The following is a 12,157-nucleotide window of genomic DNA, read 5'->3' as shown; positions in this document are numbered from 1 at the left end:
TTGGACCCAGTTGTATACGGTCCAGGCTTGGAAGGTGTTCCTCCCAGCATCACCCTATCTTTCACCTTCGGTCTGATACTCGATTAAAGGTTCCTATCTTTAAATGCACCAGGATTGTAGGTAGGGCCTTCTCAGTTTTGAACCAGCAACTCTGCAACCATCTACCTCTCGCTCTTTGTCAGATTATTAACCATAAAGGTTTACATAAAGCCCCTAAAACTCCTCGGTCATTGATTTGGCTCGGTTTGCTTCCGTCACACAACAGTTCTAGCACCAAGATGCCTGCTAGTAAAAGAGTGCCTTACAGTGTACTCATCAAAACAGCTCACTGTCCAAATGAGGCTAATACACTTGCCATTAAAAATGGCCCACCTCGGGCTTAAGTGAACTATGTCCATTCACTCAGACTCACCTGTGTAGTGGCAAGATGGACAGGATTTCTGAAAACGGTCCAGAGAACGCTTGGATAACAGGGTGGAGTAGTCAGAGAACCCTCATAGCGATAGTACTCGTCCAGTCTTTCGGGGAGGAGATCCCGCACATTGAAACCAGAAATCGGAACCTTCTGGTCTAGAAGAAATAGAAGCTACTTTTAGGCACAGTACTTATTAGAATACATAAACCTGTTTTCATGTTCATCTTAACAACTGAATAAATTAAGATACTCTAGACTCCTCGGTACATACCATACCCGTCACGTTTTAAATGTGTAGTATAATAGGCTGCCACCATTTTCAGCAGCATGCATGCTCTTTTATGAACAACTTTAAATATATAAAAAAAATTGAGAGGTGTAAATTCCACTCTGTTGTAGATATTTTTCTTAATTGTAAGATTTTAAAATAGAGCTGGATTTCAATAAGTTGATTATGGTTTCACTGTGATAAATATTGGTCTCCAGAGCCAAAAAGCAGTTTGTACTGTAAGGGTTGCATCCTACCGTCGCAAGAGCTCATCCTTCTTATCTTCTATTTAAGAATATTTCAATTTTAAGACAATTAAAATACGAGTATTTGGTTAAGACAAGAAAGTGTAAAAAGAAATCCCTTTAAGTAACTAGAAATCAACAATGGATTTGTACTTACCTTTGTATCTCACATTGGCAAATTTACAGAAAATGTTTTCGAAAGATGGATGGAAAGATCCCAGCTGTATCGAAAAAAGAAGTAACACAGGATGCAATTATAAGCATGTTCAACTATGTATCTTTTTAGAAAAGCATCAATGTATTCCTCTTACAAAAATAGCTCATCTGAACAAAATTCTTACTGTTACAACAAGGCATTGAATCTATCAATATTATTCCACTATAATAGCTTAGATTATTAGATGTTCTACGTGAACCAAAATCAATCTAGATTCGAACCAGGTGATTATGTAGAAAAGTATCAAACCTTCTCAGGAAACGAATGCATCAAATGACACTGCTTGTTAAGAGTAATATCCCGAGCCTTGTATAGATTGCATTGGCTACATTCAGAGACTAGTGCAAAGAGATTGTAAAACAGCAAACAGGTGTGCGATCAGGGCAAAACTCTGCCAACCTAGAGTCACTGGCAAGACATGGAGGACAACTAGTATCACCAACTCTGGAAACCCCGGGATTCAGAAGAGGGCGATTGCGCAGATGATCCATGAAATGGTTTTTCATGAATGGGCATCCACCAAAATCAGTAAACATTACATTATTGGGAGCTTGTGGCAGAGATATACAGTAGCATTTGATTAACGAATCCTAAGACTCGAGCTATTTATGACATGACAATTCCATGCATAGAATAGGGATAATGTATTGACCACTCTGTTGCTTATGAAAAAAATTACACTTTAGAGTTAGGCCTTTAAATCAACCTACTGTTAAAAGGGTCTAGATCCAGACATTCCTCGTCATTATAATTCTTAAGATTCCTCTGTCAGGAAGTGGGTGGGCTGCTTGAAAAGTGCTTCACTACAGAAAGAGGTGTGAACATCCTCCATAAACAGAATAAACCTCAGCACGTATCACTTTCAACCTGTGCTAGTATTACCTTTCAGCAAGAAACTGAAGCAAAGTGGCTGGTGGTGCTTCTCTAAAAGTCAATACTTTAGGGTAGTAGGGATGCCATAGGGATGAGAGAGCTTACAAGTATATGGATTGTGAGAAAAGCGATAGGTACTTGCTTGTAAACCTAATTGTCCAGCAAGGAAATCTTCATTGAAGTCAAACACTCAGAAAGTCAGGAAAGTGTGAGGGATCCCGGAACACTTTTTAAATATATAAAACTGTCCATATTTAAATACAAATAAACATAGTTTATACATACTTACATTTGTAGAATTTAGTTTGTTTTTCTTCGCCAATTAGAGCTACAAAAATATTCCAAAGCCAAAAAAGACCACCAATGCAAATGACTTGGTTGTGTACTAAAGCACCTTACACTGGTTCCCGACCAATAAAGCAGTAATAAGAACTCATCCCTCTTTTCTCACAAACGTAGTCTCAGATTTTCATGGTTACTTTCTTGTCTGCAGTTTTAAAAAATCCTACTTCCCTGCAAAAGGATTCTTGCATTCCCTAGATGTCTGGATGGCCCCCAGATTTCACCTAGAGAAAACAAAAGCAACTAGGAAAACATCTCTTTGGCGGTATAGAAGTAGGCATCTCGGTAAGAATGGTACTAAGTTTTACAATCACAAGATGGATTGTGTTACAACCTTATGATAACAAAAAGAAAAGAAATCTGTACCTGCACTCTTTATGAGATCTAAAGCTGTCACAGCTGCTTTGTTGTGAAATGTGTTACAGCAAACTAATGATGGACGGAATGCTGACAATGCAAACATTTTCCCCCAGTCAAAAGATCTGGGTTAAATCCATTGTTCTTTTGCCCACTACTGCACTCCAGTTTGGACCCAGCCATATGCAAATCAGTCTTGACCCTGTGCCTCATGGGAACAGGGAGGACTGGACTGTTCCCATGCCTGTGGAGCATTACAGACAATATATGGGCAATATCCTATCAATGGGGTTGACCGGGAAGTACACGTCATTTTGGCAATGGAAATTCACAGTATTACATTAGGGCAAATGCACTGGCCTTAGGCAAAGCAAATATTAATTAACAGTAATAATGATTTGCTACCTTAAAGAGCCGATAATGGGGGTAGAGTGCTCTTTTTTGCTTACAGGTTAAGATCTGTATTTAACAGCCCTCACCTGTTGGTATGCAACACACCCAACTATACACCTTAACTTCGTATACACAAGTGTGACTTCCTCCGGAGGCCTGCACTAGTGTACTTCCAACATCTTGGATAAGTGAGGTTAGAAATAGAAGGGTTGAGGTGGGCACACATAGGAAATGATAAAGTGGAAACGGCAACAGCGTCACTTCGGTTGGTGATATTTACAAACATGTCAATAATACCCAAATGACTAGACACTACCAATTTGGGGTAGAACCCTCTAAAGAGCACCATGGGGAAGGCTCCCCACCCACAATAAGAATGAGGGGGTTCTGTCAATTTGAAAGCATAAAAGAGTACAGCGTTGGTAATTGCAAGCATTTTCAGCAACCTTTTACTGAAGTGCGAGTTATGAATACAGACTACTGGATCAGCCAAAGAGAGTTCACAATACATAGAAGCTTGTCTCGTATCTTCAGTTGTCCAGCTTTGCATGCCCCCGCTGAGCCAGATACAGCAATGGCTGGCAGGGTCTTCTGCCGCTCAGCCGATGCTTAAAGAAGTGGCTATGGAGGGTCAGCCATTGATGCCCAAAAGATGGAAACAATCCAGAATGTAGGAGGGAGCACACGAAAAAACTGGACCCCCACCAAAATACTCAGAAATATTATAGAGATAGTAAAATTACAGAGGGAAGAGATCAATGCTTCAGGAAAAGTTGCTAGTAGTCAAACTTTAAGTGCCAACATTTATGAACCAAAGGAATGCTTAGCAGTGAAACGCATATGAAGCTCAGACTGACACTCTCCACAAAGAAACCAAAATCAAATGAGCCAGACAAAGTAATATCAGGCTCAATGGATCAGAAGGACAATGAAGAAGTACAATCTACACTACTAACTTTGAAGATAATCCTAGTTTTTGGCACCTTATCAACTGCAGAGATCGTGAATCAACAAGAGGGATTTTACTAAGAACTGCAAGGGTTGGAAACATCGGATTGCCACAGCAAGGAAGGGAACTGCAAGACTTGGAAACATCTGATTGCCACAGCAAGGAAGGGAACTGCAAGACTTGGAAACATCTGATTGCCACAGCAAGGAAGTGAAATGTAAGACTTAGAAACATCTGATTGCTGTCTGATTGCCACAGCAAGGAAGTGAAATGTAAGACTTGGAAACATCTGATTGCCACAGCAAAGAAGGGAACTGCAAGAGTTGGAAACTGCAAGAGTTGGAAACATCGGATTGCCACAGCAAGGAAGGGAACTGCAAGACTTGGAAACATCTGATTGCCACAGCAAGGAAGGGAACTGCAAGACTTGGAAACATCTGATTGCCACAGCAAGGAAGGGAAATGTAAGACTTGGAAACATCTGATTTCCACAGCAAAGAAGGGAACTGCACGAGTTGGAAACATCGGATTGCCATAGCAAAGAAGGGAACTGCAAGAGTTGGAAACATCGGATTGCCATAGCAAAGAAGGGAACTGCAAGAGTTGGAAACATCGGATTGCCACAGCAAAGAAGGGAACGGCAAGAGTTGGAAACATCGGATTGCCACAGCAAAGATGGGAACTGCAAGAGTTGGAAACATCGGATTGCCATAGCAAAGAAGGGAACTGCAAGACTTGGAAACATCTGATTGCCACAGCAAAGAAGGGAACTGTAAGTGTTCGAAACATCTGATTGCCACAGCAAGGAAGGGAACTGCACGAGTTGGAAACATCTGATTGCCACAGCAAAGCAGGGTTTTGTTTGAGGCATTTGAAAGGTCTGTTATGCAGGAGGTAATGGACATAAACATTCCACTCCCATTCTCAGGAATGCTCTTCAAGGCAAAATTACTGGTTTATAATCCAGCAGATTTGATCGTGTGGTTAGGGTTTTGCACAATTTTAGCTGTTACACTGTCAGACCAGGCGCTGCTTCTCATGGGAATTTACTATCATTAACTAGAATCTTGTAGAAATCAAATGTTACTCAGAATCCTAAACAATTACATCCAAGCTTTCTTAACAATTCTCTGAACCGCACTAAACTTTTCTAATAAGGCTTGCCTCAGTCAGTCAGCCAGCCAACTGCTGTTTTGAGTAAACATTGAGGTTAGTTTCTAAAGTAGCAAAATTCGTGTTTGAGGAAATGTAGCTGGGAAGCTGGTCAGAAAGAACTCCGCCCCTGCTTCTTGCAAAATCACATCCACCACCAGCAGCGATTTTCAACATAGCCATTGGAAGCAGGGCTGTGGGGAGGTACCCCCAAAATAACTATCCTGGAGTTCAGAAGGTGAATGAGCTATAAAGGGGCATTTAAATGTTGATTTAGTTTTCTTATATTTGTTGTACATTTAAAGACATAGGTCAAACGTCAGGTAATATCTACTGACAAATTAATGCTTATTCTTTTGACATGGAGACCAGTGTTTACTTTTGTAATGTGAACTTGTGATTTAAATACTCGAAATTGAACTGTGTAATATAGATCAAAGAAAGCACAAATGAGGCACGCTGTTATTTTTCATAATTCTAGAGTTTTGTGGGAAGATAGATTTTAATAGGATCCATCACATCTGGACACGTCACTGTGATACGTAAATTATAAATAGTTGCTGAACCCCGCTTTACACATAGTGTTTGTGCGCCATATAGGTTCATAACTAAAACTGCTTGTCCAATGCAAATTTAGGAATCATTTTAAGGGGACATTTCAATGTAAAATATGCTGTCTGTAAATGACAGTGAAAATGTGCTCCAAAACGACTCACCGGCTATATACAACACACTTACCACTCTCTTGCCGAATGGGGGCAGCTCATTTGCTACACTTGTTCTTTGTGTGACGATAGTTTAATTCGCTTTCTCTAAGACTTCAGTGATGCAACAGTGATAGCAGCATCTCTGCTCTGAAAATTGTACTAGTACCGTTGACCACCATCTCAAGATAAATGAGGGCTGCCTCTACAGTGGCCCCAAAGAGAACTGAGAAGAAAGAACTGCCTGTACAGCTAGCTTGATACTACACTAAGAAAACCGTCCATAAGATCCCTGAAATATGAAGCCAGTCCGAGAACGAGATTCAAATTCCAAGCAGCAAAGATTTCAGTTATTGCATTTCACAGTGTAGTTTGTGAGCAAATTGGTTAATATTTGAGAAATAAAACATATGAAAGACTATAACTTACTTCAATTAGAATTCCCAGAACAGCAAGGCCATCCGCTTTATCCATTGCAGTAGCTACATTAGGATACTTATCGGAGTTGTAATGTACAATATGCAGCTGCAGAAAGAAAAGGCAGTATTTTCACTGTTGTGAAGTAAAGCATTCGTTGTTTGCATATTCAAATAAATGCATTCAAATTCACAGCCCTATTTCCAAACCCTCTGTGGCATTATATAGGAAGCATATCTGGCTATTATGAGTCGCTGCAAACCAGCCATCTTCCTGCACTGGCTGGTGTATCTGAACAGGACTATTGCACCAAGGACCTCAGCACAGCTACGGACCAGCTCCTGACACCCTTTTCCACGTGGAACATTGTTTTTATTTTGTGCTTCCTTCTATTCAGATCTTTCTCTCAGGGCCGGACTTAGGAATTGTGGGGCCCTGGGCGAAATGGAAGATGCGAGGCCCCTCTAATTTTCATGTGACATCACATGAAGTGACATCATAGAAAACCGACATCCAGTGGCGGAGGAGGTTCGCCCCAGTGCTTTTAAGCAGTGTCACTTAAGAAAAAATGAAATTATAATATCTAAGTTATTATTTTATTTTTTACTTGTTGCGGCAGCTTTGCAGGAGGGACGGGGCATGACTGCTCTGCTGACAGAGCAGGGGAGTGAAGGAGTGGTTTGCACTCCCTAAAGTGCGCATGAACGTTTGGCCGGCCATTGGGGCTGGCCAAACATTAATGCGCACTTTGCATGGTCTCCTTGCAGGCTGCATTACAGCCTGCATGGAGAACATGCCCAGCCTTCTATTCTCTAGCTGAGTGCCGATCCATGGTGCTCAGACCACTATCAGGAGGCTAGGAGTGGGATGCATCCTGCTTCCTGCCCTGGAAGTGGGGGAGAGGACCGAGAGGAGGCAACAGTGATGGCAAGCGGCAGACAGGTAAGTGTGTGTTTTTTTTATTTCATTCCCTCTCCCCGCTCCGTAAAGTGTGTTTGTATTCAGTACATGCAACAAACAAGGCTAAATAAGTGCAAGGCCTAGATCCTTGTGTGTGGTTGTTAATTGAGTAACTGGATTGGATAGTAAATCTGTTGACCAACAAAGCCTGGAGAGGAGGCAAGCAAAGACCTCTGTATCTTCACAGATGATAGCAGAATAGTTTTGTGAGTTGCACCCATCTGTATAACTGTATAACGGCTGTATAACTGCAGATCAGTAGTTTGAATCTATGTGTTGGACAATCATCCTTCCAGGATCCAATATGTGAGCGTCATTATATAGTATAATAGCAACTCCTTAGAAAAAGTGGAATTAAACACTTTTATATGGTAGTGGTAATTCAAATGACAGCTAAAAATACCTTTATCACACCATTACATAGGTATTGTGTGTTTCACTACTGTGTTAATAACCAATGTGTTGTGTGCATCTTTTCATGGTATTCTTGGCAAGGGCTCAGAATAACATAACCTTTAACAAGTATTGGCAAAGCCAATATGTCTCGCCTATAAGAGCAATTGGCTTTGGCAATGTGGCAATGCGTATTTGGCATGTTGTACATTAGCGTGGCTGCTGTTCCACATGGTTAAAAGTTAGTGGCACAGAGTGACCTTGAGTGGAGTGGTGGGAGTAGAGTGTCAGACTGGATTTGATGGAGTGGAGTGTTGCAGAGTGGAGTAGGAGGGAGTACAGTGTCATACAGTTGAGTAGAGGGGAGTAGAGTTCAGTGGTTCAGTGGCGGTGCAGTGTCATATAGTGTAGTACGATAGAGTGGAGTGCCGTAGAGTGGAGTGGGTTGGAATCGGGTGAAGTGGGTTGGAGTGGATTGAGACAGTGGGTAGATTGGATTGGAGAAGTTAGGGGTGGATTGGACTGTAGAGTGAATTTGATTTAGTGGAGTGAGGTTGATTGGAGTGGATAGACTGGATTGGATTGTAGAGGGATGGATTGAAATGGGGTGTGTTGGATTGGTTTGAGGTAGGGTGGATTGGATTGGGTAGATTGGACTAGAGTAGGGTGGTTTGGAGTTGGGTGAATTAGACTGGACTGGAGGGAGTGGATTGGATTGGACTGGAGGACGTGGATTGGACAGGTGTAGTGGGGTGGATTGGGGTGAATTAGAATGTGGTGGGCTGGAGGGATTGGATTTAGTGGGTAGGATTTAACTGGGGCGGGGTGATGGATTGGAGCAGATTGGGGTGGACTGAATGGGGTGGGTGGAGTGGAGTGGGGTGAACAGGAGTGTGGTCCACAGGAGTAGGGTGGACTAGACTGGAATGGAGTGGGGTGGAATGTTGTGAGGTGGGGTGGATTATAGTGGGGTGGATTGTAGTGGATTGTAGTGGGGCAGATTGGAGTGACCGAGATTGGATTGGAGTGGGGCAGATTGGATTGGAGTGGGGCAGATTGTTGTGGATTGGAGTGGGGCAGAATGGAGTGAGGCAGATTGTTTTGAATTGGAGTTGAGCAGCTTGTTGTGGATTTCAGTGAGGCAGATTATTGTGGATTGGAGTGGGGCAGATTGTTGTGGATTGGAGTGGGGCAGAATGGAGAGGGGCAGATTGTTTTGGATTGGAGTGAGGTAAATTGAAGTGGGGCAAAATATTTATGATTGGAGTGGGGTAAATTGGAGTGGGGAAAATATTTTGGAGCGGGGTAAATTGGAGAGGGCAAACCATTTTGGATAGGGTGGGATAAATTGGAGTGGGCAAAATATGTTGGATTGGAGTGGGGTAAATTGAAGTGGGGCAAAATATTTTGGATTGGGGTGGGGTAAACTGGAGTGGGGAAGATTGTTTTACATTGGAGTGGGGTAAACTGGAGTGGGGCAGATTGTTTTTGATTGGAGTGGGGTAAATTGGAGTGAGGCAGATTGTTATGGATTAGAGTGGGGAAGCTTGTTTTGGATTGGAGTAAATTGGAGTGGGGCATATTGTTATGGATTGTAGTGGGGCAGATTGGGATGGGAGGATTGGAATGTGGTGGAGTGAGGTGAATTGGTTTGGTGTGGATTGTATTAAGTGGAATGGATTGGTGTGGGGTGAGCTGGGGTGGGGTGGATTGGAGTGGGGCGGTTTGGGGTGTACTGCACAGTTATGTGTCAAAGCATAATTTCTGAAAATGCACATGAGAAAGAAACAATATTGCTTTGCAATAACATAATCCTCATCTTTTGAGAACAGTGTCCACAAGCAAAAACAAAAGGAAGTATGAGTGCAAATTAAGAAAAGAAGACTTGGTAAAATAAAAGAAACTTGACTATAGAAAATAATTCTTTGCAACCCTGTCCTGGACCTCCCAGCACTACCTAATGGATATAATGCCCTGCAAAGGGGGCCCCACACAGGACCTTGCAGCCTAGGCCCTAATGGAATGCTGCGAGGCCCACCTGCTCGGGGCTTCGCAGCACTGGATAATGGGCCAAGTCCTAGTGAAATGGGCCCCACAGATGGCCTTGTAACCTGATCGAGTGCTTCGAGGCCCATGGGATAGAAAAACACCTCCCCTGTGCCTCAAAGCAGCAGCGAGACACTTTTCTTAACACTGTACTACTGTGCCATGCCAGTCTGATCTGGATGCTCCCTCCTCCCCTCAGCCACCTCTCCTTAACTGTTAATGTCCAGCTAGTCCTAGACACAAAAGAGCCTTCTGTTGCTGGAAAACGGAATACACAAAGGGCAGACAAGGTTTTTAACAGAGGTGCTGCCCTGCCCTTGTCCCGGAGAGGCGGCATAATTGCTGGCCTTGCTGCTATCACCTACTAGACCGAGCTGTTTGTTGTCTCCCAGAAAAGATTGGGGCCTGGCTTCTTCTGGCCAGCCACTCTAAGCCAGCACTAATATAATTCACAACTGGAGGAGGAAGGCGATCAATTAATCAATACAATTTGGAACTGACCACGGTACTAACACTCACGGCTATTAGAATCTCTGCCTGACATCCTTTAGGATTAATGAGGTAGCAACAGCGACAAACGAAAGATTCGTGTAAAGGTGTATTTTTTTACCCGGATCAAGTTGGCCGTTCTACGTTGTCATTTTTTTAAAGTTGGATACGTCAGCTTGAAACAAACACCAATGTACATTTAGTGCACTGTTAGGTGTAAACGAGCCTTTCACTGAAAGCTTACAACCAACATGACGCGGTTTGTTGCACGTGTATGTACTTTCATAGAAAATTCAGGACAGGAAGCCAGGGATGTGATTTTGTTTATTTACATAAGCGTAAGCGCGCGCACACACCCTTATCCCCCATCCCTCAAAAAACCTTGAAATTCACACATGAATAAAACACCATGCCAGGTCCGGCGGCGGGGCCCCCCTGAGAAACACACACACTCTCGATATTATTAGACAGACAGAAGAATGCACTGTGCTGTGCTCACCACTGCGCAGTGCTTTTCCCCAGGCCATCATCATTTAATATTCCTGCAACTGCGGGGCCGGCGGCGGGGCCCCCCTGAACCCGAGGCCCTGGGCAGCTGCCCATACCGCCCATGGCTAGGACCGGCCCTGCTTTCTCTATTATCTTTTACGTCATATTTCCGGTCCTGTGAACAGGCGGTCAAAACAGCACCAGCATGTCAAAAGATATTCTTCAACTTAAGACCTCAGCACTACTTCAGATACCTGCCACTTCTATGGACTCGTCATCCCCTATTTTTGGACCAGTGAACCAGGATTCTTCAGCTAGTTATCACATGCAAATACACATTATACCGCCAAAGCGTAATGAGGGATTCAACACGGATTTCTGCTCTGCATCGAACAGCACAGAACACTTTCTTTCACACTGGGAGAGTTGTTCTTAACCCGTTGCGTACTAATGATGAGCTCAGCTCGTCATGAGGCACGGTTGAAGCTGCACTCATGACGAGCTAAGCTTGTCACAGCCGTTGGAACGTTCGCACGCGGGGATAATTTCCCCGCTGCGCTGAACGTTCGAAAAACGGGTGTGGCTGTGACGAGCTCAGCTCATCATGAGTGCAGCTCCCCTGTGCCTCATGACGAGCTGAGCTCGTCACCAGCACGGCGGCGCCGTGCGCAACCTCCCTCCCCCCCACAGGAGGTGAAAAACCCCGCAGGGAAGGGGTTAATTGATTCTTCTCCTCGCAACCCCCAAATCATTAGGGCTCAAGGCATACAAAACAGATTACTCCTTTTTTATTTATTTGGAACTGATCCTTTTGTGGACTCTTCAGTCTCTTTATCTCTGCACAGTCCTACTCCACCTGCTCCTCCTTGTGTGCTTACTATCAAATCAACTATACAACAATCTAGAAGTGAATCACTCCAACAAAACATCTTTCAAACACACAAACCAGCAGAATTACAGTTTTTATTGCCCGCCAATGCTCACCACACAATAATTACTTGAAACTGCAAAACCCCACCCTAAAAAGCGGTTGTCACAATTTTAGGTCTGTCACTGGTTGCATGTCAATATGCGAAGCAGACAGGCCCATCCTTGAAGGTGAAGGGTTCTGGTCCCCAGACTTTTTTGCAAACATGAAGAGTGTCGGTCAGGTGGACAGCCAGATACTCTTCATGTTCTGGTAGCCAGGTGCTGTACATGACCTAAATGCACAAGCGTCTGGTTGCCCGAGCTGAAGTTTGCAGGCATGAGCATTTCAAAGTCCTGTGGACATGACCTCAGCCTGGCAAAGTTCTTGGAGGTCCTGTCCCTCCCGGCAAGGGGCGCTTTGGTTTTTAATCCCTGAAGTGTCCAGGCTGCATGTCCATGAGTAACGCCTTGACAAAAAGTGGGGCGGGGTCAGCAGTCTCACTGACTCCATTCCACGGATTGACGAGTTAAGGACTGCC

At 43.6% G+C, this 12,157-nt stretch overlaps 1 protein-coding gene across 1 annotated transcript in view; it reads right to left on the bottom strand.

Moving 5' to 3' along the window:
* The window catches only part of CA12 (carbonic anhydrase 12), a 198,520-nt gene that overhangs the window by 52,775 nt on the left and 133,588 nt on the right, over positions 1-12,157 (bottom strand). The window contains exons 5-7 of the mRNA XM_086959440.1: positions 6,345-6,440; positions 1,086-1,149; positions 413-570 (exon numbers count right to left, since the gene is read on the bottom strand). Of these exons, the coding sequence (XP_086815566.1) occupies positions 413-570; positions 1,086-1,149; positions 6,345-6,440 (318 nt within the window). The remainder of the gene's footprint in view (positions 1-412; positions 571-1,085; positions 1,150-6,344; positions 6,441-12,157) is intronic.

The sequence above is a fragment of the Lissotriton vulgaris genome, chromosome 2_2 (assembly GCF_964263255.1).
Source record: "Lissotriton vulgaris chromosome 2_2, aLisVul1.2, whole genome shotgun sequence".
Classification (NCBI taxonomy): Eukaryota; Metazoa; Chordata; class Amphibia; order Caudata; family Salamandridae; genus Lissotriton; species Lissotriton vulgaris.
Note: the sequence above shows the minus strand (reverse complement) of the source record. Positions and strands in the feature narration are given on the sequence as shown.